General features: G+C 39.3%; 1 protein-coding gene across 1 annotated transcript in view; it reads right to left on the bottom strand.

The window, feature by feature from the left end:
* eml6 (EMAP like 6) overlaps nucleotides 1–27,679 on the bottom strand; it is a 70,773-nt gene that overhangs the window by 22,066 nt on the left and 21,028 nt on the right. The window contains exons 2-19 of the mRNA XM_036587306.1: nucleotides 22,203–22,362; nucleotides 20,332–20,430; nucleotides 18,440–18,508; nucleotides 16,381–16,566; nucleotides 13,882–14,017; nucleotides 12,603–12,804; nucleotides 10,831–10,968; nucleotides 10,481–10,737; nucleotides 10,146–10,355; nucleotides 8,910–9,077; nucleotides 6,847–6,953; nucleotides 6,495–6,595; nucleotides 5,661–5,847; nucleotides 4,610–4,715; nucleotides 4,128–4,221; nucleotides 3,941–4,041; nucleotides 1,874–2,076; nucleotides 22–133 (exon numbers count right to left, since the gene is read on the bottom strand). Of these exons, the coding sequence (XP_036443199.1) occupies nucleotides 22–133; nucleotides 1,874–2,076; nucleotides 3,941–4,041; nucleotides 4,128–4,221; nucleotides 4,610–4,715; nucleotides 5,661–5,847; nucleotides 6,495–6,595; nucleotides 6,847–6,953; nucleotides 8,910–9,077; nucleotides 10,146–10,355; nucleotides 10,481–10,737; nucleotides 10,831–10,968; nucleotides 12,603–12,804; nucleotides 13,882–14,017; nucleotides 16,381–16,566; nucleotides 18,440–18,508; nucleotides 20,332–20,430; nucleotides 22,203–22,362 (2,636 nt within the window). The remainder of the gene's footprint in view (nucleotides 1–21; nucleotides 134–1,873; nucleotides 2,077–3,940; nucleotides 4,042–4,127; nucleotides 4,222–4,609; nucleotides 4,716–5,660; nucleotides 5,848–6,494; nucleotides 6,596–6,846; nucleotides 6,954–8,909; nucleotides 9,078–10,145; nucleotides 10,356–10,480; nucleotides 10,738–10,830; nucleotides 10,969–12,602; nucleotides 12,805–13,881; nucleotides 14,018–16,380; nucleotides 16,567–18,439; nucleotides 18,509–20,331; nucleotides 20,431–22,202; nucleotides 22,363–27,679) is intronic.

Below are 27,679 nucleotides of genomic sequence, written 5' to 3'. Positions count from 1 at the left end.
AGTTACAGTCCAAAATCACACCTTTAGAGGATGGGGAGAGTGCAGCCCTCTTGATGGCGTAGGTCTTCAAACACCTCTCAAACATATCATCCCACAGCTCCACTATTCCATCCTTACCTCCCGTCACAAACCCCTACAGACATGGCAAAAAACATGACCATAAATATGACTCACAGTTCAGGCTATGTCATTGGACAGTCAAGTCCTTTTTAGAAACTTAAAGGGTGCATATCATGGAAAACTGAATTTTCCCTTGCTTTTCTGAATAAAAGTGATGCATGCAAACACTCTTTCATACCATTCCATTAATTCCCCAGTTCATACAGTCCACGTTCAGACAGCACGTTATGAATGCACTGTTTTTGCAATGTCACTAAACCATTTACATGCATCGGCTGTTCAGCCCACAGTAGTTTAGCCCCGCTCACTCAAGCTGAAGTCAGAAAGAGTATTTCAGCTCAAACTGTGTTTTCTGTAAGGCACAAAACAGGGCTGCCAAAAACAGCAGAGGTCATTTATATCTGTCAGTCTTAAAGGTACAATATGAAAAACAGCCTGTTTATTTCTAACAGATAAAGAGATGCAAAAAAAGGCACATGTAAAAATTAATGACGACTGTTTTGGTACATAAACCCACACAAGCTTTATGGATTTCTGGGATGACAATAAAATACAGGAAATATGTAGGATATGGGCCTTTCAAAGAAAATACAGGGTGATTCAAAAAGATTCATTTCAAAGCACCATATCTTGACAACCGTGAGGCGTCTAGGAACCAATCACATACCAATTGGAAGAGGGGGTTGCAGAGTTTCTGACTGTCACTGGAAGATGTCTCCCTTCAGTCTGCGAGGAGATGAGACCCCTGAGCAGAAAGCGTTTTGCGTTCTCCACTTCAATAAGAGTGAATCCGTCATAACTGTGCAGCGTGATTTTCATTGGCAGTGAACCTCCAACAGCTCAGAGCTTTCGTTGTTGGCTCCACAACACTGGATGGTCTCCGAAATAACACTGAAAGAGCCGCGAGTTCAGTGACGCCTGACATGCTCAATTGAGTCTGGGATGAATTTGACTATGGCGTTGATGTTGTCCGTACAGCTGGAGGAGGTTCATACTGAGCACTTTACATAATAAACTTTATGCTCACTTAAACCATTTACAGTTTACTGCTTTGTTCTGTAATGATTCACAAGTGAAATAAATCATTTTGATATCAGATGAATCTTTTTGAATCACCACATATTTTTCTTGTATTTTATTTTTTCCTCAGTATGTCCACTTACAAGGTGGGGTTGATAACATACCAAAACATTTATAATTACAAGGGCTTTTTTTAACTTCTCTTTAACCATTAGACTTAAAACAGTGTTTGTTACTGTGCCTAGTATTCTGACTGGCTGTCTGTGTACAAAATGTACACAACAGCCTGTTATGTTCTTACTTGTATCCTCAGGGATGTCAGGAAAAAAAATACATTTCAATCACTTCTTTCAGACATTTGGATCCCTTGGAAGGCTGCAGTGATACGACTCAGCCACAAACAGCACAAGTTGAATCATTCTGATCATCTTCACTGCAATAACTCTGCTACAGACTGTCTGCAGGATCAATACTCCTTATCACTTTGACACAAACTGGCCAGGATAAACCACTGTAGGTCGAATGGATGGTCATATGTAAATTTGTTCATAGTTGTGACATCACAACAATCTTGAATTCAAAACTGGCTATTTTTTGCAGCTTAGCTTTCATATGTTTGGACAGTACATCTTGAAATACTAGCAATTTTCACATAGCACAACAAACTCATACCTAAAAATTAGATTTTTACATGTTATGGGTCCTTTAAAAATGTGTCATGTTGTTGACTGACCTTGTCCAAAGAGCACATGGCAAACACTGGGCCATCGTGAGCTTTAATGGTCTTTATTAGTGAAGTGTCTTTCCAGATGTAAACATCGCCTGTTGTGGCCCCAGAAAACACCAGATCCTCGGAGCGACCGTAGCATGCTGACATCATGGTCTCCTGCTTGCCCAGGTTGCCAAATATTCCCCTTTTAAATGTCAAGCCTCCACCTAGATTAGGAAGTAATCATAGTCAGTAGGTAGATATGTTCTGAAAAATCAACAAGATCCATAACCATTTATTTATTAACAAGGCTATGAAGAAAATTAGGTTTTTACTGAACATGTAGTTACAGTTTTTGGGAAATTATTCTGTATGTTTTTAGTATTGAACCAACAAATTCTGCTGCGTTAGACTGCAGATCATGTAGTTCTGTCTGAAAAGCATTTTTATCTTAGTAACTCTTGTTACAAACCTCTTGGCATGCAAGCCCACAAAGAGTATTACGTTCTGCATTTAAGCTGATGAAATCATGTTATGGCATCTTGCCAGCCATTAAAAGATGTTTTATCTGCATGTTTAATCGAGTTGCTTATGTAGCCATTATAGTCAACTATATATCACTTTTCAGGAAGTTAGTTTGGGCTTCGTGTGTGACTTTGCTAGTGTTTTTGTGTATGTTTACTTTGTGTGGCCTTATCCTATTCTGACAGTTTATGCGACAACTTGTTTGCCAAAAAGTAACTTATTGTGAAGAACGCTATGGGGCAGGTTTACTAAAAAAGGCATTAATTACTGACAGTCTACAGACAGTTTGCGCTGGTGGGGGTGGCTAATTTAGCAGGTTATCTACTAAGAACTTGCATGCAAATCAGCAAAGGTGCAATTTTGTATTTAACATACAGAGGAGTCCAAAGGTCTGAGACCACATTGAAATTTAACAATTAAACAACAGAACGTTTTAGAATCTTGAAAAAATTCAAACAAACTTATGACAATTAAAATCAAAAGAAAAAATTCTGCACTATATTAGATTCCATCTATGGAAGCTCGTGTTCAAATCACTCCACGGTGGATTTAATATACTAATAAGGACTAATGGAGTCTATGCCAGACATTAAAGCGAAGGGGGGACATACTGTACCAAATACTAAGAATTTCTGGAATTCATGTCAAAATTCAAAGATCCTGCTTTCCATTTAAATTGTTATGCTGATAATATCATTTGTAATGAAAAACTTTGTATTAAATTAGAGAGGGATGATAAATAAAAGCATTTTCACCAGTGGTCTCACACTTTTGGACCCCACTGTATGACCAGCACAATATAAACCCCTGTGCTGCTCATGTTCTCTGTTTCTGGCCAAATTTTTACTTTATATGTCTAAAGTTTGGCTTTTCTATTTAATGACCTGTTTTCTCTATTTTTTAACTTAGTAAGTCTAAATAATGACTCATTATGTTGAAATACTTAGATCTGTGCAATATCTGAAAATAACTAGCACTAATTGTCTAGTAAAAAACTCATGATTATTGATTATACTAACATCATACTGATTCTTTTACTCAAGATTCTGACTTACTATGTTGAAGTAAATACTAATTCAAAATATTTAGGAAATAAGTCATTTGAAAAACATGTTAACCATAAGCTAAAAGTTGATAATCTGCTGCCAGAAACAAATGAAAACATTAACCGGGACCTTTTTTCAGCTGCCAGAAACAGGCTTCCAATTTGATAGATCAGCATCTCTGAACAACAACAGTGGCAACCAGGTTAGCGACAAGCTTTAAATAGACAGGCATTAAATAACGCACAGTCAGTTTTTAGGCTTGGTAAATAGGTAGTTGGAATAGGTAGATTATTCTCCAATCCAATTATTCTGCTCTTTGAGGGGGAAACACCTATAAATGCATTTGCAAAAAAGCGAAAGTGGAAAAATAGACTCCCCTTTGATCTTATTATAACCGTTAAAGGGCTGTTGTGCCTGTTTAGAAAATCGTGACAGTTTTTAACATCAAAATAGGGTTCGCACCCCATTTTGCACCCAAAATGTTAGTAGATCTACCACAATGACTATACGCGCTCGGTACCTGTGTGTTGCCAGAACTTTATATGCTTCAAGCCCACGGTGACCAGCTTGTCCATACGGAACGGGTTCCCCTTCACCACAAAGATCTTGTCTTTGTGTCCTCTATGGAGAAAAAAACAGACATCCAAAAGCATTTCATCTAACGCTATGCATATCTCAGAGGGATGGGGGTAGAGTGCATTTCCTACCTTGCTTTGGCCAGCTTCTCACCCTTCTTCCAGTCCCACATCACTATGGAGTGGCCTTCATCAATGCCCACCGACACCAAACTCTTCCCATCCGCTACAAGCAGCACAGCAACAACAAATGCAGCTCGTTAACAAGCTTGGTTATATATGATCATGCAAAACGAGCATGGTTATTCAAATATACACACATCCAAACGCATTTTAGTACTCTTTTGGAATTGTCTTGTAATTTTTAAATAAGTTTTGATTGAATGTAGAACTGCAAATAATGTAGAGACACAAGCTGATGCTGCTCACATTAAGCCAAATGGCAAAATCTTGCCAACCTGCCCACCCAGCAAAATCATCATAATCTCCTGAGCCAATGCTTACCCAGTTTTGTCAGTCAAGAACCCTCATTTTTACTTAGAACATAAATGCCATTATAAAACAAGTGTCTTGTGTTGTATGTATTATCGGTGCAGTGGGGTCGAATTGCACACCTGTGAACTCCAGTGCACACACTCCTCTCTGGTGCTGACCTCTCAGCAAGGACAAACACTTCAGGGTCTGAATGTCCCAAACATGAATTGCTGGGTCTCTCCCCACCTGACCACACATACAAACACAGTCAGCAACTCATCTCTTCTCTTACTATCAGTACTGCACATAATTTTATAGTTACTACAGTCCTGTGCATCCCTGTGTGAGAAGTCTATCCTGTTAATATTTACAGTCGAATGCAATACATATTGGAAAGAATATAACACAAAATATGAAATGCGCCATAACTTTTGCACAGGCTATATGTTATGTTTCCATTTTCTTCCAATATAAATGTGCAGACAGGTATTCTTGGTAGAGGATGTGTTAACTTATTTACACTTGGAAAATCAAAAGAACATGTCATTTGACCAGGTGCACCCAAACTTTTGACTGTATATGGTCTCAATAGACATACATATTTGAATTTTTATTTTTAATAGATCTATGGTCACGTGGGGTTATACTGAATAGGTATATCAAAAAGGAGGATGTTTTTCTCGGATGGCTATAAATGGGATGTGAAAGAGGACATAAGCACCTCTGGTCAAATTACATGCTTTAATTTGATTTTCTGACTGGACATAAGTAAACACATCATCTACAGAGAACACACTTCTGCACAATTACTGTTCATTTGCTGAATTTAACATACTGGGAAAAACCTAAACTAAACAATGCAAACCCTTTTACAAATAAAAGACAAAAACAAAAACAAACAAACAAACAAAACAATGACTAAACTACATGAGTACATTCTCTTGTGCCTCAACTGGTAGAGTATGTAGACAGCAATGCTAAGATCATGGGTTAGATTCCTAGCATTGCACATGCTAATAAAAATATTAGTATGTATTATATTTAATATATTTAAATGATCCCTGCAGTGTGCTTTGCTCTTGATATTACCGTCCGCTAAATAAAAATGCAAATGTAATTTTCAGGTAAATTCAACTCTAGTCTCATTCCGTCTAGTCAGACAGCAGTCAGTGTTCGACAGCATGACCTCACCTGACCAGTGGCTACATAATCCTTCAGCGGGTGGGCGGTGAGGCTGAGGATGTCATCGTCATGGCCCAGGTAAAAACGCTGAGTGTGCTGCTGTCTGTTATAGACCACACCCACAGCGGCTACGTGATATACCACCTCACCAGTCTGCGTGTAGAACAGATTATTCCTGCAGTCACAACCCCTATACCTGAAAACAGAGAGAAATAATTAAATAAGTACACAGTTAAGACCACCGACAGGACAAACACAAACATGAACAGTCCACTTACAAATGAAATGAACTAGAGTGAACAAAAAGAGAGCAACAATCAAACACAGGTACACTCAGATGGTTCTTCAAGGGTTCGCTAGTGAAGAAAATGGTTCTATTTAATACCACGAACACTCAAAGAACCCTTTGCATGATTAAAGGGTTCTTTGCTTCATGAAAGGGTTCTTCAGATTGATGGACAATGTGTTGTAGATGGTTCTACATAGAACCTCTTTGAAAATCGTTCTGTATAGCACCCAAAAAGGTTCCTTTTTGGTGCTAAATCTTCATTGATATGAATACTGAAAAGTTGACCCCTTAGGAATAAATGTAAATGTGTAGTTACCCTTTGACCCATAGACTTATTATTCACTGATTACTTGTTAACCTAACAGTAACTGGACACTAATAAATATATAGGTTGTGTAATTATGAGAGTAACTGAAGAGCAGGCCTGCAGTCGAGTTAACGTAAATATATATAATATATAGGCTAATATATATGCTTCAAACAAGAGTGCTGTGGGTGAACCATATAACATCCACAGAACAATAAATGCATGTCGACAAATATGTGGTAGTTACCCGTGGACAAACTGCAGCCGCAGCCCCTCGTCTGGAGCTTTCTGCCTCTTCAGAGAACCAACCAGTTTCTTCTTCAGCTGAGGGAGATCCTCCTTATACACCTGCGGCAAAACCGCATGAGCATCAACTTTAACAAACCCACACATACACAGAAAACAAACACGGACACAAACACTAAGAATGTAAAGGGCAACTGCGGGGTAGAGGCTGGTTGGCCAGTCAGCTGTGAAAATAATTAGAGCCCGAGGCTGTAGCTACTGAATCACAAAGTGCATTAAAGCGGCCACTGGAACTGGGAGAAATAAAATATTCAGCTGCATATGTAAAGCAGATGAAAGTGTTGCAGTCTTGCCTGGCGCTCGTAGTTCATCTGAGCCTCCTGTTCGATGTCTGAGTCCAGCTCAGGAACATCAGACAGGTCCGAGTCAGACTCGCCGCTGTTGGAGTCAGCGTAGCCCTCTGGGGAGAGAGCAGAAACGCCATTAAAAAAGTTCCTCAAAGTTTGTATAAGTTTTACAGCTTTAACCCTCAGTAGTCATGGTTATCAGAAGTAACAACAAAAGCAAGTTGTAGTTTTATGTGAATTGTTTCTAATTCGTAGTTCACTAAAACAAGCGCAGAAATTCTATCAAAGGGTGGATTCTACACTTTCAGTCTTCTGAGTGGCGCAAGCATGAAAAAAACACGTACATTTATGTTTGTTATTCACAGAATCCAGAGAGGCCATGAGGTAAATATAATGAGATAACAATGTTATTATCTTGAGATAACAAGTTAATTATCTTGTGATCTCAAGACAACTAACTCGTTATTTCAAGATAACTTATTAATTTGAGATAACAAGACAACTAACTTGTTATTTCAAGATAACTTATTATTTTGAGATAACAAGATAATTAACTCGTTATCTCAAGAAAACAATCCAGAAAGTTTTAACAACAGCTCATGGCCTCTCCGGACTTCCATAATTATTATACATTTGTATTATTTATATTATTTGTAACTTGTAGCTCATCAAACTAGTGGAGAAATTCTATTGGGCAGTTCTTTCAATTGATACATTAGTGGAACCTTCACACCTTTGAACAACCAAAGTTTTCAGTTTTTAACACTAGGAACTCGGGAAGAGGACAGAAGAGGGAGGAAAAATTTGGGTTTGGGTACAAACATTCTACAAAAACGCCCATAAACAGACTAGGGTACACGCAGATAAATTAAACGATAGAAATGGGCTTATACGTATCTTCTTTAACCTCTGACGTTCTGCTGTCACTGGTGTGGAGTGCAACCATGACAACGGAGCATCCATGCATCTCCAACTGGCTTAAATTGTTAGTTTCGGACACAAGGTGAATGACGCCATTAATATGCATGTGTTCAACGTTTTTCCAAATCGGACTCAGTTAGTCATGGTCAATTCCACCCACTAGCTAGGTCTCCCTATCACACAATGTTACCAAGTAGGGAAGGTGAAGGCTTCACATGCTTTCACTGAGTCAAATGAAGCCGCACTGCATGTTTCGAACTGCCGCTAACATCACTGGACAGCTCAGCGTGCTGGCTAGCATCACACTGAGTGATGAAGGGAGTGGTAAGAGTTGCCCACCCAGACATAGCATGGATAATTGTGCTGTCCGGCCTTGGATGGCTGTGGCATCGGCAAGAAGTGAACTTGCAAACTCCCGAATATTGAGCCTGACCTCATAAATTGCTGTTCCATAAAATTATTATGAATACGCTGCCTTATGCCTCACATTGTTTATGACAGTTCTAAGGAAAGACTGTGGCCTAAAACTTTTTTTTTAATTCATCTGTGGTGGAGAGGTACATGCAGGGTTTTGTAAGGCAAAATAGTCTCCAAAGAAAAAATATTTTTCAGACTGATCACTATTACCATTATCAACATTACATGTAAAAACTCAAGATGTGTTGATTTAGGGTTTGGATAGTAAAGAAAATGGCTATATTTGCATTGTAGACATTGCAAAATCCTCTCACTACCACTATAAAGAAACCTGAGTGGGTACGTTTCTCTTCAATTAACCATTTCACATCAAACCACCCTGAATAACTTTGTGTTAGTCACTGAATTATGCAGAACATTTGAAAAACAGTGGAATTCCTCTTATAGGCTCCAGCAACCCACCGCGACCCAGAAGGATAAGTGGTTTAGATGATGGATGGATGGATGGATGGATGGATGGATGGATGGATGGAATTCCTCTTTAATTATGTAGCACCATTTAAACATTATAACCTAATGATGATGCACTTCTATGGGTTACACAGGTCTTCATCAGACAAGTTGCTCAAACCAGAACTTCTTATTCACCTCCGTGTGAATATGATGGAGATGTTTAGGAAGCTGTAAAAATCTGCCTGTTAGTGTGATGGACCACAATACTGAGTGTTCACCTTGCAGGAGGGGTTCCAGTACACCATTCATCACCCCCTCAGGCAGAAACCTCCACTGGAACACAGAGTGGTCAGCTCCGCCTGTGCTCACCACCCACTGCAGGTCATTTGACCAGCGCACATTCGTCACATGGGCAGAATGACCTATGTACTTCTTAAATTTGGCAGCTGTGAATTGAGACAGAGAATGATTTAAAAATGGCTGTTGTCTGAGAACATCTGACACACCACGCATCAGAAAACCTGCACTGCAAAAAATCAGTGTCAAAAAATAAGACAAATAAAAGCAAATTCAAGAAAATACTTGAAGCAAAATCATCTGTCAATATGGTGAGAAAAGTTTATGTAATATGATTTCTTAAAATTGGAAAACGGATGCTTAAATTATCCTATAATCTAAGACATTGTGGCTAGATTTCATCTGATGATAATAATAATCTAAAATCGACAAAAACTAGCATATTAGTCGTATTTTAAGAATTACCCCATTTCTTGAAATGAGAATGCTTGACCATGCTTCAGGTCAACACTAGGTAAATGCTGCTTTTAAATAAACAAAAATATCTATAAAATGGTCTTACATAAAAGCTGTAAAGACATATTCTTGATGTAGTTCTCAAAACAAAGCATGAAATGTCAAAAAGTACACATATATGATAATACGCTGCTTTACTAACACCAAAAAAGATGAACAAACCTGCTTAACAAAAGCACTGAAATAAATAATTATACAAATAAATAAAGTGGTGCAAAAATGTAAATCTTAACAAGACATTAAGTTTTTAAAATTACAAATAGATCTTGCTTAAGATGAAGAGACTAGATTTGTACGCATCAGCTAGCTTGAAAAGCTTTGAAGCTCTCCATAATGAAAAAGGGGAATTTATTTTGAAATTTCTTCTTTCTTTCAAAACAATTTACTTACTTTACTTAAGACATCTGTCCAATTCAATTACTTAAAAAAGTGAATTTATTTTGAAATTTCTTCTTTTATAGTGAAGAGCTTTAAAAAGTTTAATTTAACTTTGAGGAGTCTGTATAATTAGCTAATTTGTCTAAATAAGATAACTGTACACAAAGTTTGTAAAAGCTAGCTGATTAATCTTCCAAATACAAATTTAATAAAAAAAAAATCTATTGTTAATTTTCAAGATTTTCTGGCTTGTTAAGATTTTGAAGTGTGCTGGTTCTTAGATTTCAAAATCATCCCCTGAAGGAAATAAACAGTCTTCAGACCTTTTTTGAGACAGGGGAATCTGAAAAGCTTGACTAGGCCGAAGTCGTCCCCCGTCACCAGCACGGCGCTGCTGTAGTTGGCGTCTACAGAGTTAATGCCGTTGACATTGGAGTACTTGGGCCAGATGCCATTGACCTCTGGCCCAAAAACACTAGTCCAGGTCATCCAGTGAATCCCTTTGGCCTCCTCCTTAGGAAGGAACTTCCCAGCTATGGAGGCAAAAGAACAAGACATACAGGGTTTCTTCCTCTTCCTCTAAACAACTGCTGTAATGACAAACTGTTAACTGCTAATACATGATAACACAAACCCCACTCTGATAAATCTAGTGTACCTGGCATCCTGTAAAAGAGTCTCTCCCCGGCGCCGTCATTGGTTTGCAAGAAGCGGCTGTCCACAGACCAGTCCAGATGGGTGATGAAGCAGGTGGATTTGTTACACTCACCCACCTTCTTATAGCGCTGAGCTACAGCGTAGATGTCCACCAGGCCATCATTGGACCCCACCGCCAGGTAGGAGCCATCAGGAGAGAACTTCAGCTCGTGAATCACCTCCTTCCTGTCTTTAATGTGCACTACCTCCGTCATGTCTCTGAGACAACATGTAAAAGCATTTTGTTTTTATTAGGCTAACCAAATTTAGCAACTTGAAGTCCTGCACTGAGTCGTGTGTTGATTCTTTTACCTGACTCGAAGCACCGTGAAGGAGCCATCCTTCATGCCCAGTGCAAGCTGAGAGCCATCATTGTTGAAAGACACGCTGCGGACAGCCTCCTCCATGTTACAGCGAGCTATTAGCGTGTGATCAGCCAGGCTCCAAAGCCTGGGACATGAGAATATATCATGCTGGTTTAAATGAAAAGGAAAGGTGCTTAAATATTCCTAAATTTTTCCTAGGAATGTCCACCTGACACTTTTACTCTGATATCCTTATGAATAGTGTCTGTCCAGAATGTGCTTTCAACTGTTCCATCCATTTCCAACTGTTCAAATAATATGTCCATAGCAAGAGCTTCAGTTTGGTTACCTGGGCTTCAAGTGTGAGGTGCAAGTCCAAGATGGTCTCAAAAGCCTTCACCATATATATATATATATATATATATATATATATATATATATATATATATATATATATATATATGTCCTGTTTTTTTATTGTCCAGCTTTCACATCCATAGAACCACAGAGAAGACAAAAGACAATTCTGTTTGTTCATAATTCATAACTTTTGGTTTGAATTTTATACACCAATAATTGTAGTTATATCTCATTTGTACTCATAACCCAGAATACAATACACATTGTAGTACAGAGGGAAGCACCACCCAGAATTGTTTGCAATTTGTTGTTTTTTTTATTTCTTATTTTTTTATTTTTTTATCAGTTCTCTTCTTATAAAGGCTTTAAATGTAGGTTTGAATACATTTTACATGTTCTTGTTAAGTTAATCAACTGCTGGGATATATTTAAGTGAGGGATAATTTTTACAGCTGTGCAAGATTTTGCCATTATTGTCATGAGATCATCTAAACGCTTGGTTTGTCAGTATCAGCTGAAACATAAGTCAGTCTCTCTCTGAATGCACCAAGTGCGAAATATCTATGCATTTAAATTTTTTGTAGGCTAGTTCAAACAGAAGGACTGCTATCTTTACCACTGATGGAGAAGATGTGGAAATGGTGAAAAGCTTTAGCCTTTTCAGATCAATTATTAAGAACAGAGGATCCAGCACCTCAGATTGGCACTCGGCCGAACAAGGATGAAGGAGCTTGAAAGGATCTTCAAAAGCAACAATTTGTCTCTACACACAAAGATTGGAACTGTCCAGGCTGTGGTCTTCTCTGAGGTTCTTTATGGATGTAAAAGCTGGACAGTAAACAAGCGAGTCAGGGAAAAATATTGATGCCTTCGAACTTTGGCGTTGGCGAAGAGTACCTTGGACGGCAAAGAAAACAAACAAATGGATCTGCCAACAAATCAAGCCAAACCTCTTACTCCAAGTCCAGATAATCAAACTGAAGCGCTATTATTTTGGACATGTTCTGAGATACAACAATTCACTGGAAAAGACCATTAGGCTTGGAAGAGCTGAAGGTAAATGAGGAAGAGGACGACCAGCGAAAATGAGTGGATACAATTAGAGGGTTCATGAACCAGCCATTCAGAAGCCTAAAGTTCTGGAGAAACACTATTCATATGGTCGCTAGGAGCCGGAAATGATTTGGGGGCTCTTAATAATAATAAATGAAAGTGGTCTAGATTAACTGCTAGCAGGACATCCCTATTTTTAACAGTAATGAGTTAGACTTCCTTGACTCCTCCCAACATCCAACCACAGTGTTTTATATTCAATGTAACAAACTTTTAATTAAAAACATGCTTATTTTTTTCTCTACAAGTTTTCAAACTTCAAATCCACTTTCAAATGAAATCCACTTTATAATGAAATCCACTGACCGGACAGATCGGTCGTCGCTACCCGTGACTGCAATTGGCTGTTTGGGGTGCAAGTCGAGCGCCCACAGCTCCCCCTCCGAGTGACCTTGCATGACCAGCAGAGGCTTATCCCTGTCCCGCACCATCACCTCGAAAATCTCACTGTCCTGCGTCCCGGCCAGGATACGGTCAGCCTTCCAACACACGCTACGGATAGAGAGACCTGAGGGACAAGGAGAGCGAGAGAAAGAGAGAGAGATATAGGAGAGTAAAAGGACAAGAATGCACTAGAGAAATGCCAAAGGAATAAGAGCATTAAACGGCCACAGGAACCAAACGTCATGAAGCGTAAAGCAACTAGAACAGCCCTAAAATGCTGAGCACAAATTAGCAACTTCAGCTAGAGCCCCTCTAAAAATGACAGACCAAGTACAGAAATGAAAAGCATGTGAAAGCAAGTCTAAGCAGGCATGAGGGAATTTAAAAAAAGAGAACGGCTCCATTAAAGCAGTTGCTTTATCCGTACCTAGCAATTACTCATATTCAGAGACATATGGGTTGGGGGAGAGAGAGAGAGAGGGGAGCAGAATGACTCAGTGATCACAGGCTAAAGTCACTGCAGCTCCTAAGAGACACCAAGCCAACAATAAGTCATCATGTTATCTTCACAAAAACTTGCTTTAACGTAAAGGCCAAGGCTTGGTCCTGACGAACGGTGCTACTGATCTGTACGCATTAAAACCTTCAGTGTGCACCTCTCTCGTGCAGTCTGGTGATAAAAAGGCGCCCCCCTACTGCTTTTTTCTGCAGTTCCTGGTTAGGGCTTTGAGGGATTAATGAGATTAAAAGCACAGGGGAAGTGTACGGAGGGCATTTGGGCTCTACACTCTGCTGGCTCATTTAGATACTGAGAGGCTTTATTCAAGCTGACCGGATCTTGTGTATGTGGGTTTTTTTTAATTCATCCGAGGACAGTCTCTGCTTTAAGTGCTCTATATGCTGCTGTATTCTCTTACGTTTCATTCTGGGCCAAAAATACTTGATTACCCTACAGTTTATTTATTTATTTTAACCTTTTTTTTTTTTTGTGAAAATCAGTACTAAGGGATTTATATTTGCCAAACATGTGGCGGCTCCAGCTAGGATAAGCCCTTTTGGTGTTGCCACCGACGAATCATTTCCAGGCATTAATCTAGGTCAAGTGAAGGAAATCTGGAAATACAAACACGATTTGAATCTATCTGAAGTTTTTTTTTTGTCTGGATTTCGGCAGTCATCGGGGACAAACAGAGGGATTTACCCTTGTATCCCTGTTCTGCCTCTCTGAGGTCAATCTTGGTGATGGGTTTGAAGTCCACGTCCCAAAGTCTCACACATCCGTCCCGACCCCCAGTGGCGAAGCCCTCCTCACAGGCGTGCATGCTAAAGATCCCAGCCTGCGGAAAGAGAACACATTAGATTCAGTCCTGATAGACCAGGGCTGTTATCTAGAAAGTGATTCTCAAGAATTTTGTATTTTTTGTAATTTTTTTGCAATTTTCAAAACAGCACACACGCCTAGATTTTTGCTAACTCGTTTTAAGAATTGCTTTCATAAAAGCTTCCACAGCAACAATATCATGCTGTCACTCTAAGCTTGGATTATTGTGATTGTTAGCCAACTACTCTAAAATGTGTCCATACATGGAGTGCTGATTTGCTGAAGGAGTATTAGAACCACTATTACAGAGTGGATGTCCACTTCCGTCCTGCAGGGCCACGGTGCATCATAGTTTTGGTGATTTCCTTGCTCGAACACACCTACTAAACATGCTCTACATTCTGATTCTGAAAATTAAAGGCATCGCCAGATTGCCCTCCACTCTTGCCCTCTGGGAAATTCCTGTCACCTCACTGAAGGGCACTCTGATTCTCATAAGAGCTGAGGAAAGCTTCTACCACCAGCCCCTAGTACCCCTGATCAGTCTCGGCCCAGACTAACCTCGTAACAATAACGTTTGGGGACAACTGTGAGAAATTTTGGGATAAATGTGGGTGGGAATGTAGACTTATTAGGGTGCCAGCTAACTGAGAGTGAAATGTCTAAACCAATCCAACACCTCATGAAGCTGGAGCTCAAAGTAGGGGGAGATGGTGCCCTCACCAACACTGCCTGATGGACAACAAGCATGTTGTTAGCCCACGGATGTAACTAAAGTTAGCTCACTACATAAAAGTAAACATTACATCTTGCAAATAAAAAACAACTTTGTTATATACTGTAGCATTTTGCTAGCCAGCTTGTTTTGCTTGTGTTAATGACAGTACCCTGGACGTTAAAAGAGCAGAGACTAGATGATTGTGGGGGTGGGTTTTATAGGGAAGGGGCGTCCCCCCTTAGCAGCAAATGTTGCCAGACTCCAGACATATATTCTCGTTATAAATTCACATCTGGCAGCTGAAAATAACTCTCAATTTGCCATAAAACAGGATCTAAGAAACTGTAAACTCCAGGCATCGCCATATCCGGAGATGCACTCATCTTAAACCTACCATGAAGAGTTACCCTCATCAACTATGCAGATTGCAAATGATTTCAGTAAAACATAAACTCTTGAAACTAAAGGAAACACTAGCCAACATTAACTAACGTCAGCTCACTTTACCCTTGGGTTACAACCTCGGCCAGGAAAAATTCCTGGAAAAATTGACCAGCGGTTTGATTTTTGTGCTAACTTCATTGTTGCTTACAATGTGGTCTAAGGTAGACAGATGTTACAGAACCTAATGTTCTCAGTTAATGCTTTTGCAGTGCACCTTTACAGAATAGCTGTCCCTATGCTGAGGGTATACAAATGCTTTCATTGGATAAAATCACCCTTGGACCACCCAGATTATCCTGCATACAAGGTTTAACTAGTTTTCAATCTCCTCAAACTGATTTTAAATGGATAGAGTCTTTATTTTGGAAAATCAACTAAGATAAATATTACAAACACTTTAGAGAAAAGAAGGAATGACTATGCCTAATATAAAATTATGTGGTTGAAAATGTTGCTGCTGATACTTTGCTAAATTAAAATTATTTACTAAACTAATGTACAATGGATAACGAAAAAAGAAATAAAGAAAAAAAAAGTAAATTGGACTGTGAGGGAAAAATGAGTAAAGAAATGTGTCACTTTGTCTAACACTGTGCTTAACTACCAGTAGGCTGCCCAGACAACGCTGAGCAAAAAGCCAGTGGGCCGCCAGCTTTGCTATCAGTGGCCTGCCGTCCTCTTGCTATCTGGGAATTTACTTTAGAGAGAGAAGTGTAAGTGTAGCTGACCATTAGCAAGTATATTTAAGTTACCTACCCAGCATGCAAACGGTTAGGATGGCAATCTATCCTGACTTCACATCTGTTTTTGTTTGAGTGGGTTAAACCTACCATGCACCACGTTTCCTTCACAAAGCTAGCTTCCCTTACCCTGATGGCGGAGTGGTCTGCTAGTTAGTTGGCTAAATGTAGCTTGGCTGTAATCAAGTTTAGTTAACCCTTTAAATGGCTAGCGCTGACCGGTGGTATAAGCTAAGAATAGCTCAACCAGATTGCACTGAAGTCCCTGTAGATACTGAACAATAAGCCTTAGTGTGTAATAAGCCTGGGATATTAAGGGGTTAAAACAGCTCCCAAGCTGCCTGATAACTAACTAATGAGTTGAACCAGGTGTGTTTGCGCAGGGGAGACTACCAAACTGTGGTGGACTAAGGCTCTCCAGAATCAAAGCTGGACAGACACCCATGGTATAGAGCAGGAATGGAGCAGCGAACGCACCCCATGAGCAGCCTGCACGGTCCGTACTAGGTTCAGCCCCTTCCACACGTAGATGTCTCCATTCAGAGCCCCCGAGTATGTCACCTCATCTTTTGCTGTGGCCAAGCACAGGATGGTCTGCAGGTCCCCTGTCTTACCGAAGATTCCCCTTTTAGGTGTCAGTGCGTTCCCACATAACGTCCAGAACTAAGACAGAAATAGAAAGAAAACCGAATAAGAGTCCATAATGTTCCTTGCCACTTCCTCTGTGATTAGATGTACATATTGTTGCTGTTGCAATAAAACCTCTTATCCCCAAAACAGTAACTTTTCAGTGGAAGGAATGAAGTGAGATGTTTTTCCAAGTAATTGTAGACCATTTCAATTGTTCCACTCATTGTGGACAGCTGACATTTTTTAATTCTGTAAAAAAAAATGAAAAACTACAAAAATGAGTTATGAGCGACGGTATGCACATATTGCAATGTACATAATGTATTCACTGTACAGTGCACGTCATCCTCCTAAGTGCTTAAAATGTAACTGTATTTAAAGGGACATTCCAGCCTTAAACTACCATTTAATATGTTATTTACTATGTTATGTAATATTCTGCAGTGCAGCACTGCATCCCTCACCCTCAACAGTTTGACAGAATTCACGATGTTGAATATTTTTTGTGTTTTAGTCCATCAACTTTCTGTCACTACAATACCCAGCATGCATTACACAAATAGGTCACACAATCACTGGGAATCGCTATGACGCACAACAAATCCTGACTTGTCGCCAATGATCTAGAGACTAATTAAGACGTCTGTAGTGTGCAACTTTTTTCTTTGTTACAGACATAATTCAATTGATAATTCAAAGCCCAGAAGTCTTTCAGAATTTGCCTCCACCTTCAAGATACTTCAAGATACAAAAAAAAAAGGGTTAAAATATAAAGGCTTTTACTGATGGTTCTGGAGTCAAGATTTAAACCCTATAGAGAATATTTGGTCAAACACTAAACTCAAACTAGCCTGACAATTGTTTGAAACCATCAATGCTGAGTGGAACAATACTGACCCTTGTGTGGTGTTGGGGTCTGTGGGACCCACTTTTACTGTTTACCAAAAGAAAAAATGATGCAATTTATTATTATTTCAACCTCAGATTCTTGGCCTTTGCTCATTTTCTGTGAAGAACATATAAAATAACACATTTTCAGTGTCTTCACTCTGTTCACCCCCCACACATTCATATTACACATGTGGTGTTGGGGTGAACCAGCGGGGAATAAAAGTGTGGAGGTGCTGTGTCCTTCACTCTGTTCTCCTCCTACATGGCCTGCTGTTAGTGGGTGTGTGTGTGAGGGTGGACAACATGTACAGGCTGCTGACTGGCTGCAGCTGCTAAAGGAGAACCTTACACCAGTCACTTGTGATATTTTAAACATCTGGTATTTGTACATAAATTGTTGTGGCTGTATTGATTTAAAAAAGCAATAATGTGGTGGGTCCAGCAGACCACTGAGTATCAAACACATCAACACCACACAAGAGTTAATGCTGTCTATTGGAATTTTTCTGACATCAACACCCAGAGAAATTCCCTGTACATCTTGTACCGCAAATAAAAGATTTTGATGCTTATTCTGATTTTTAAAACAACAGGGAAAACATACAAGTTTCACATTAGAGATAAACCTTCAGAAGTTAATTGGACTTTTCCCTGGGCATTTATTCAAAGTCAAATTGATTCGAGCGAGGCTTTCACGCAGCGAGTCTTGAAGTTATCAGCAAAATGCTTTCTGACAAATGCACCGCTGAAACGGGGCTTTGCCGCTTTTACAAGCCCTTATCTGAAGCGGACAGGAGCAATAATCGAGCTCGTTAGATTCCATCTTTCTCTGTCAGCTTTTCCCATCGGTAATTGCTTTGAGGCGAGGAGAGGAATAATTAGGTAGAGGGGAAGTAGACGAAGGCGAAGGCGTACAGCGACGCTCCCGCACGACTTTTCAGAAACTTGTAGGCGTCACCTGCCAAGTTCAAAAGGAAGTTTGTGTCGGGGGAGAGAGAGCGTAGAGTCGACTCACTTTGATGTGCTTCACTCCGCAGCTCACCAGCCTGTGCGGCAGGAACGGATCCCAGGATATATCAAAGATCTGAAACAGGCAGAAAAAGGCCTCTGTTTAGACAGGCCATCAGACTCCACACAAACACCCATTACATAGCTCAGCTTCTCCTTTGAGTTTAAAAAGCACACAATTATATCAGAACAGATCTGTTCACATCCGCCTGAACCGATGCTGTTTTCCAGCAAACGATCACATCACATACTGGTAGTGCCTTTAAACCTGTGACTATGATCAGGGAAAAAGAGGAAAGACTGATTTGAGCTTTCCAAGCACAGCCCCTCACTGTGACTCCATCACTTCAACAGAGCTCCTGCATTAATGGCTTATAGAAGGTGGAGAAGGTTGTCATAATAACGCTCCTTATCAAAAGTTCCCTGCCTTTGTTCTACAGAGGGCTGTCAGTGCTTTAGGCTTACAGGCTGGGAAAGAAAGAGGGAGGAAATGATGGAGAGTAAGTGAAAGATAGGCAGAGAGAAAAACACTAAAATAAAGACAGAGGAGCCAAAGAGATAGACAGGAAGAGACAGAGAGAGAGAGAGAGAGAGAGAGAGAGAGAGAGAGAGAGAGAGAAAGACAGAGAGAGAGAAATACAGAGAGAGAGAGAGAGAACAAGACACACAGATAGAGATAAAGAAAGAGAGTGCATGCGCTTCAAGGCCATCCAGGCTGCTGTATCACCAGAAGGCACATTACATAATATACAGTACTGTGAAAAAGTCAGAGACCACCCTTTCGTTTATTTCATTTTCAGTCAAAACATATTTTTCACTTTTGTGTGTCTGGATGAAAAGCAGAAAGCATGTTTCTGACTGAAGATCGCAGAGAAGCATCAGCAATTAAATATAATATCTAATGTTATTTAGTCGACGCTTTGCTTTTATTACAGATTTTGTTCTTTTTATTCAGATTCTGTTCAGTCTTTGGCTGCGCTGTCTGCTTCTCATGAGCCAAGTACTTCCAATCACAGATTTAGACTCATCAGTCCAAAAATCCTTACTCTGCATCTCACATGTCCAGTTTCATTGTTTTAGTACAAAATTTTCTTCGTTTTTGTTTTTTACCTTTTCTCCATAAGGGCTTCTTAACAGCTACACATCCTTTCAGACACACTGGCTTCTCACAGTGGAAAGATGAACAGAAACATCTGTGGATTTTTCAGATCTGAAGTAAGAGTGGAGCTTGACTTTCTCCTCTCTTCCTTATGAAAGTGGATATTTTATATCTAATCTCCTCAGAAATATCTGCTTTAGCCTTTTTAGATGCACATGAGAAAGAAATTTAAAGGCAGCTGAGGTGAGTCTGGGCAGTTGCTTGTGTGACTGTTAGTGTCAGTTTAAAGGGTAACATAATGTGAGTGGGAACAGCTGTAAGTGGTTGGTTTTTTAAGAGTTAAAGAGGCAGTACGTGCATAAAAGCAAAGAGCAGATCAATTAAATACTGATAGATTTGATACTGTACTTAATGTTAGAGGCTTTTGTGTCATTCCCCATTAAACACATGCTTCCTGCTTTTTTCTGACACTGAAAAATGAATAACTTGTACTTAATGGCCAATTTGGAAATGAAATAAGTGAAAGAGTGTTATGACTTTTGCACAGTACTGTACGTCTGTCTGTATAGTAAGTTAACGTAATCTGTGAAATGTTTATATCCAAGGTGCTTATACAGGTTACTGGAATTTAAAGTGTAAGTATTCATGCATGCAACAGTTTTTTTACCCACTAAGAAAACACATTATTTATCTTCAGCTCTACAGCACTGAATTTTCCTGGTTGCTCTATTGGTGTTTCTGTCTCAACATTGACAGGACAATCAATCAGATAACAGAAAAGCTGATCATCACAGCCTTACCCTGTCAGAATGCCCCGTGGCCGTAGCCAAGACTCGCCCTTTCTTCCAGTCCCAAACACACACAGTGTTTTTGGCATCGAGACCAACAGACACCAGACGCTGGATAAGAGACAGACAAACCAGGAACATGGTCAAATACCACACAGAATAATTTAGACAACGTATTGTCTACAAAACATTATAATAGAAGCTGAATGAATTCTTGTTGGTTAAAGTTTATGCCAAACACATCAATAGCACTTTGTGAAAATGAAGTTTGCTTGTAAATGAAGCTATAAATTTGCAGTTAATTTATGGGACTAGTTTCAAAGACTTAATGAGTTGGCAACTAATTTAATAGTCGATTAGTTGGTGACGTCATCACACGTTCCTAACTAGGAATGTTTTGACCTGACCACTTACTGGAGAGCTGACAAAAGCGTGATGTCAGCCTCAAGGACAAAATCCTCAAAAGTGTGGGAGCATTTCACGCTAAATTCAGAAAAAAGGCTCTGAGTTGTGCCATTTGTAAAGCCGACCTCAGCTGGCCTGGGAGCACATCCTCCATGATTGAGCATCTGAAGAGGAAACATGTCGGCGCACTGGATGAAGAAGATTCATCTCAGTGGACAGTTGTGCTATTTAGCTAATGTTAATGTTAAAAGTCATCTTACTTCATGTTGTGATGTTTTCTGGAGTCGTTAATGGAATTGGAACAGAGAAGAGAGTAACTATTATTCATGGCGACCCTGTTTCCTTTCCAGATAACGGTTACAGTTTTAAATACTGCATTGTTGTCTTAACATTCAGGCCACAGATGTGTTCATGTGCAGCAAACACAGGAGAACGTTTGCCACCATTCGCTAACAGTTTCAGGAGGTAGTTGTACGCAAACATACAGGGCAGCTGGACGAAGGGTTACCGCTGAAATGAAATGTTTACACAAAAACATTCACATTTAACTGTTATAGCAAACAAGATGGTCACATATATTCTCCACTTTCCCCTCCACTCTATCAGAGCGTGTCTTCTCTGCTGAGGGGAGTATCTGCTCTCAGAGGAGAGTGAGTCTCTTACAAGAGCACGCAGAGATGCTGACTTTCCTCTGTTTCAATTAAGACCTAAGATTGTAGAATTTAGTTGCTACAGAGTTTAGACAGACAGCAGAGCACAGAGCACAGACCGCACTGTCTAAATTTAACATTAACATTTAAATTATATTGGTTTTTTATTTACCTCATTAAGGGAAATCTGATTTAGCTTTGATAGATTTACTGATGCTACTTTGCACATCCATGGTTTTAAAGTTTGACGGGAAAAATTCTGTATTAGCAGGAAAGTTCAATAAAACTGTGAATTTTTGAAGAAGTTATTCATCTTTATTGTCTTCATTGTAAGTCAGCAAATGCATAAAACAACCTCAAGCTATATTTAAAAGCTGATCGCTACATAAGAGTTATTTGGTCATTTAGTGATTCATAATCTGTATAATTAATTATTACTTCCAAAAATGGATACATTTTTCAACTATAAAATTAGGCATTTGTTGCAGCCCTAAAGAACAGCCTTAAGACTGTCAAGATTTTATCTGTCTCATCCTTAGACCTGCACTGTTAGAATGTAGAAAAATTCAGTAACTGCCCATTTACAAGTGAGTTTCAAGTCAACAGTGTTTCTGCTCTTTGTTTAACTATAGGGATTTGAAATGATCGCCTGTGGTAATCAAGAGTACAACGCGACACAGAACACAGAGATTAGGCTGAATAATGCTGGAGTATTAGTTTAACAGATATTAATTGGCTGATGGGTTAAAGATGCACCGATATTTCGTGCTTTACTTGAGGCAAAGTGCTAAAGCAACTCAATGAGCACTGGAAAAATCGAACACTCACCTGCCCATCAGCGTCAAAAGCCAAACAGGCCACGCCGTGTGTGTGGACATCTCTCAGGATGGATACGGTGGTCAGTGTGTATGAGTCCCACACACAGATATACGGATCCTTCCCCACCTGACCAGTAGCCACTTGAATCTTATCAGGGTGCAGAGCGAGACTGCCACAAAAGAAGACAAAATTATTTTAATGCAGGGAGAATTTTCAATCATTTTTAGCGAAAAGATCTCCAACTTTTGCATTTGTGTCTTCAGACAGAGACTAACATGAATAAGAGACAGAAAGAGACATCTGGCCTGAATTAAACTGCCTTTTTAGAATCGGCCACGGTTAATCAGTTGTACGCTGACTGACCACTTTATTTGAAAGCCCCACCTTGTAGGCGCCCAGTCAGAGACTGTGGCCCATCTGTTGCACAGTTTGTGCTAGCCGTCCTTTAGCCCTTCATCAACGGTCAGTTTCTGACCACACAGCCGCTCTTGGCAAAATATTTTTGGATATTTAAAAACTCAAGATGCACTCAAAAAAGCACCACACCATGCCAATATGATGTCACTGTTACTGCTGTGTTGAAAAAGGTCCAAATAATACCAACAGCAGTCCTGTGATCAGACACTGACCAATGATGAATAGGGTAGTGGGTGGTGGACAAACTGTTCGGCAACAGGTGAAACAGGGCATCCGTATGTCATTATAAAGCTGTGTTTAGCGGATTTTACACAAGGGCGAGTTATTAGCGCTCAGGTTTTCTGAAATTCACTGAAAGAGAGGAAACCAACACCAGCAGAATCTAAATTTCATATATATATATGTAACGTTAAATTAAATGTTTGCTGTTACAATTTGCATATATATGAAGTAAAAGTGGATATGAAATAAAAGGTTGTGTTTAAATAGGTCTAGATTGAAGAGATCGGCAGATAACAGGCTATCAGACTTCTCCAATAATACTAAACTGCAACATACAAATCTTAAATGCCCGTTTTAAGTTTCACATGTTTCAAATGTCTGTATTTAAGTAGAGCCAGTCTGACTTTTAAAATCTGCGTGGGAACAAATGTACAACATCGTTAGCTTTGCACTAACAAAACTGAAAATCCCATAGACTAGCACTAGTGGAAATTAGCTTTACCGTAGCAATGGATTTATGCATTAAATACTGCTACATAATCACAAGTTTGTTAAAGATTTCTCAAAAAGTGGCATTAAAAATGACTTAAAAGGCATTTAATTTTGCTAATGCCCACAGATACCCTGATAATGCTAATGATAATGAATTCGATATTCAAATTCTCTTACAGTTCTCTCACATTCAGACAGAGAGCATGATTTACACATTTTTATGCATTTTGTACCACACACATATATATATATATATATATATATATATATATATATATATGTATTAGTTCACACATTTTTCTTCTCTGTCTTTATATGTAAAATATTTTAGAATCTGTGAACTGCTTTATAAAGTTATTATTTCATTAAGGCCATTTTTTTATTGTTTGACCTGAAAAAAAACACAGATTACTTGATTAATTTATAAATTACAAAATTATTAATATAATAAATAGTGACTATAATACTATAGACTGGATCTAATGGGCAGGCAGAAATCATAAAGTGCCCAGTAAGTAGAGGTAAAATGTAAACTGGATAATGAGTGTATCGCAACCTAGTGGCAAAAAGAAAGAAAGAAAGAAAACAACTCAGCACAATAGATTTAATTACGGAATTACCATTTAACCACATGGAGGGTGATAAACATAATGGGAGAGAGAGGGAAGTGGGGGAACCAGGCACAGCGAGCCCACAGAGAGGCAGGAAAACAATGGAGCTGTTATCAATGCAGGGAGCCACAGCAGGATAATATCAGCAGATAGAATAGCAGCCTCTCCATCTTCCCTGACAGCGCCATGTATTACGGCTTTTCATCACGGAGGTCTCTGAGGAGGGGGAGTGGAGGTCTATCAGCCTCCATACAGCAAAGGCTCACCAGACACACACTGTGAAGACTCACTGCTCAAGGACATCACAACATTAAAGCGCTGCTAAAAGGATGTGCAGCTCTACAGGTGCATGAAAAAGAATATTCAATGAATATTAATGAGTATTTATGGTCCCTGAGCTGGTTATCTGGTAAACGCATTGCTCAGGATCATAAAGTTGGGATCTCAGGAGGACCATACCCTACATGTGGCCAGGGGGTCTCCAGAACACATTTTCTAATGAGGGTCTTTAATATGGAGTGGTTGGATCTTGAAGTGTAACACAGCCAATTTTAAACAGTACAATCCAAAAAAAAAAAACCCTTATTAATATTACATCTTAGCTGGTTAATATTTTTCTGTAGTTTCTACTTAAGACATAACAGATGAAATCAATACAAATTGCAAATATCAAAATAAATGAGAGTATCTTCTTTTTTTGCTCTCATTTCGCAATTTCTGTCTATATAGCTAAATAATTACCAGGTCTGCTTCATAAAGAAATTCTACTCTTCTAACAAGAAGGTCCAGTTAGAGAAAATATCCTCGAGCAAAAGTCTTGAACATCATAATGTCTAGCTTGCATCATGATCCAGTGCCATATACTGTAAACTAATACAGGCTAATAAGTAGCCTAGTAGGTATATCAACATCCTATGCAGTCAACAACTGAATATCAAATCAAATAAAGTACAATTTAGTAATATTTCAACAATATTTATTGCCAGTTTTCTCTTTTTAGAGCTCGCCATGTGAAATAACTTCCCTCTGACTCACTTTCTTCTCCGACTGCCGTTTCTCACCCCGTCCCTCCCCTGTGTGTGCATCACTCAGTCGAGTCTCAGTGCTCATCGTAATACACAGGTCTGATTGGCCGAGTAGTGTCACGTGTGATATTTACAATGCATGCGATTGGTCTGTGAGTCTCCCGGGCTGCTAAACCGTTACTGTAAAGGCTAGAAAAGTTGCGCAGATTAAAATAGGCCCACCTGGTCGAAATTAAATAATTCTCCATAGTTTTTCAGTTGTAGGTCCAGGTCTGCATAAGACAGCGTCTGGGTCTAGACTCGGACCGCGGTTCGCCTATTAGTGACCTCTGAACTAGACACTGTTAAGATAAACTAACTTTAGCTGGCCTGAGTACAAAAGGTTTATCTGTAAAACACTGATGCTTTTGCAGCTCATGCTAACAAATATTCAATCAGTTATATTTACCCTTATGTTAATATTAAAATATGGCTAACTTTAGAGCCAGGTTACTTTAATAAACCTAACATTTAAGGTTAATCTGTGTCTGAATTAAAGCTGTGTCTAAAGTTATTATACAGCCCTCACCTTATTAACAACAGACTAAAATAAGGCTGCAACAAACAGCCTTTTAGATAAAATTCAATAAAATCAACACGTAATACATTTGAAAACAAAAAAGCCATTTGAAAAACTGATACATTACTTGTTTTTATGAAACCACACACTTTCCTCATAATTTTATTCAGTCTTTTTGTTAAAGGTGTTTTTCCTCTACTCAAACTAAATGCTAGCTAAATGCTAAATGCTAACTAAATGCAACTCAAAGCATATCACACACAAACAGTGAATTATGGCTAACATTTCTCCGAGTCAGATGGTCCTTTCCTGTCAAAGAATGGTATCAGTAGTCAGAGGTTGGACTGTAGCGACTCCGTAATCTGAGGCAATAATGTTGTTCTTAATCACCCAGTTGAGTCCAAATGCTTTTCCGGCTAATCTGGATTGCTTGCTAGCTGCTATCCACTGCATCTGTTTCCGAGAATAAACGACAGCGTGCTGGCGAGTGAGTCGTCCATCCAGATCAGAAAGACACTTACTCAGACTGCAAGGGCGATAAAACAAACACAGCTGGGTTTACTGTTAACTGCGTTTACTGAGTTTACATACTTGGTTTTAAGCAGCTTTGAAAGTTTTCAAACTTTCAAAACTTGAAAAATCTATACAGAATGTAAAATAAGTTTGAATATTCAATAGCATATTCAAAAATAACAGTATTCGACAGCTGCAGCCCTAATTTGAATTTACAACCTCTCCCACCGTTAGGGTGCTGTTTCTCTCTGCAGCAGCAGCAGTTAAACTACCCAGTGTGCAACTCATGCCTGGAATGGATAAAATACTGTGGAATACAGAAAAAGCCATGAAAAGACAGACATAGTACCTGTTTATACATGACTGGTCAGACAATTTCTGGTGAAAAACTGGCTCTATATAGGTCTGTTATGGAAGCCCATCTCCGTCAAGAAGAAGAGAAAAAACATGATTGTTTTACAGTTCAGTTTCGCGCAGCAGTATGTTGAAAATGTTTTATCTCAAGAAATAATAAATCCTGACCTGAAATAAATACTCGCTCGAAATCTTAATGACTCGTTATTTTGACATAACATCAATAGAAAATTATTTTGACAGAAATCAATACTGTGACAAAATACACCATTATTTTGTCATGAGTGCAAAATCTTGACAGAAGTAAAAAATGTAAGAAAATAAGTCACTATTTTCAGGTCACAGATCAAAATTTTGAGAATATAAGTCATTAAAAGGATGAAAAGCCCAGCTTTCAACACTGTAAGTCACATTTTTTGACATACTGCTGCTGAAAAGTAGAGAAAAAACAGATGAAAATGGGCTTCTACAGGTCCAAAGCACGCATTCCCAAACTTTTTTCCTTCTACACATCCGACAGATGAGAGTTTGCCTCAGGTCTTAAATCAGGGGTTCGTCTACAGTGTGAGCGGATGAAAGACCTGTCACATCCTCTGCACTTAGACAGCATATACTCCAGCTGGGCCGCTGTAAAGATCCTCAGCCTTGTCATCTATTCACTATTCTCAGCTGGGGGCACAGGATGGCTGTCTAGAGAATCCATAAAGCAGGGATCAAAGCCAATGGGGAATAAGCAGGGTGTGCATGTGTGTGTGTATGTGTGTGTGTGTGTGTGTGTGTGTGTGTGTGTGTGTGTGTGTGTGTGTGTGTGTTTGACAGTGAGCTTGCAGAGATCAAAGTTCTGGCATGTCCATCAGCATGAAATCTGAGCAACAGCTCTAAATGGAAGACATCATCACAGGATGCATGTTTCAATACAGAAGTAAGCATATGTAACACAACTGCTTCAGCATGTACTAACAGCATGTGACAGGTGAGAAAGCAATGATTTGTAAATCCACTTTGCCTAGTATTTAAACAGAAACAGCACCTAGACAAGATATTTAATGTTTTACCTCATCAGCTTCACTGATTTTTGGAAATATCTGCTTAATCTTTAACTGACGCCTATTAAAAAGTTGGGATGGGGCAATTTTATTAGGAACCTTGTGAAATGGACAAATCTCTGTGTATAAACCTGAATGCCTGTGACCTTCGATCCCTCAGATAGCACTGCATTAAAAACCAGCATGCCTCTGTGACAGATCTCACCACATGGGCTTGGGAATAATTATCTAGATCACTGTACCGGCA

The sequence above is a fragment of the Colossoma macropomum genome, unplaced genomic scaffold (assembly GCF_904425465.1).
Source record: "Colossoma macropomum unplaced genomic scaffold, Colossoma_macropomum, whole genome shotgun sequence".
NCBI lineage: Eukaryota > Metazoa > Chordata > Actinopteri > Characiformes > Serrasalmidae > Colossoma > Colossoma macropomum.
The sequence above is the reverse complement of the archived record's forward strand: the minus strand, read 5'-3'. Positions and strand labels throughout refer to the sequence as shown.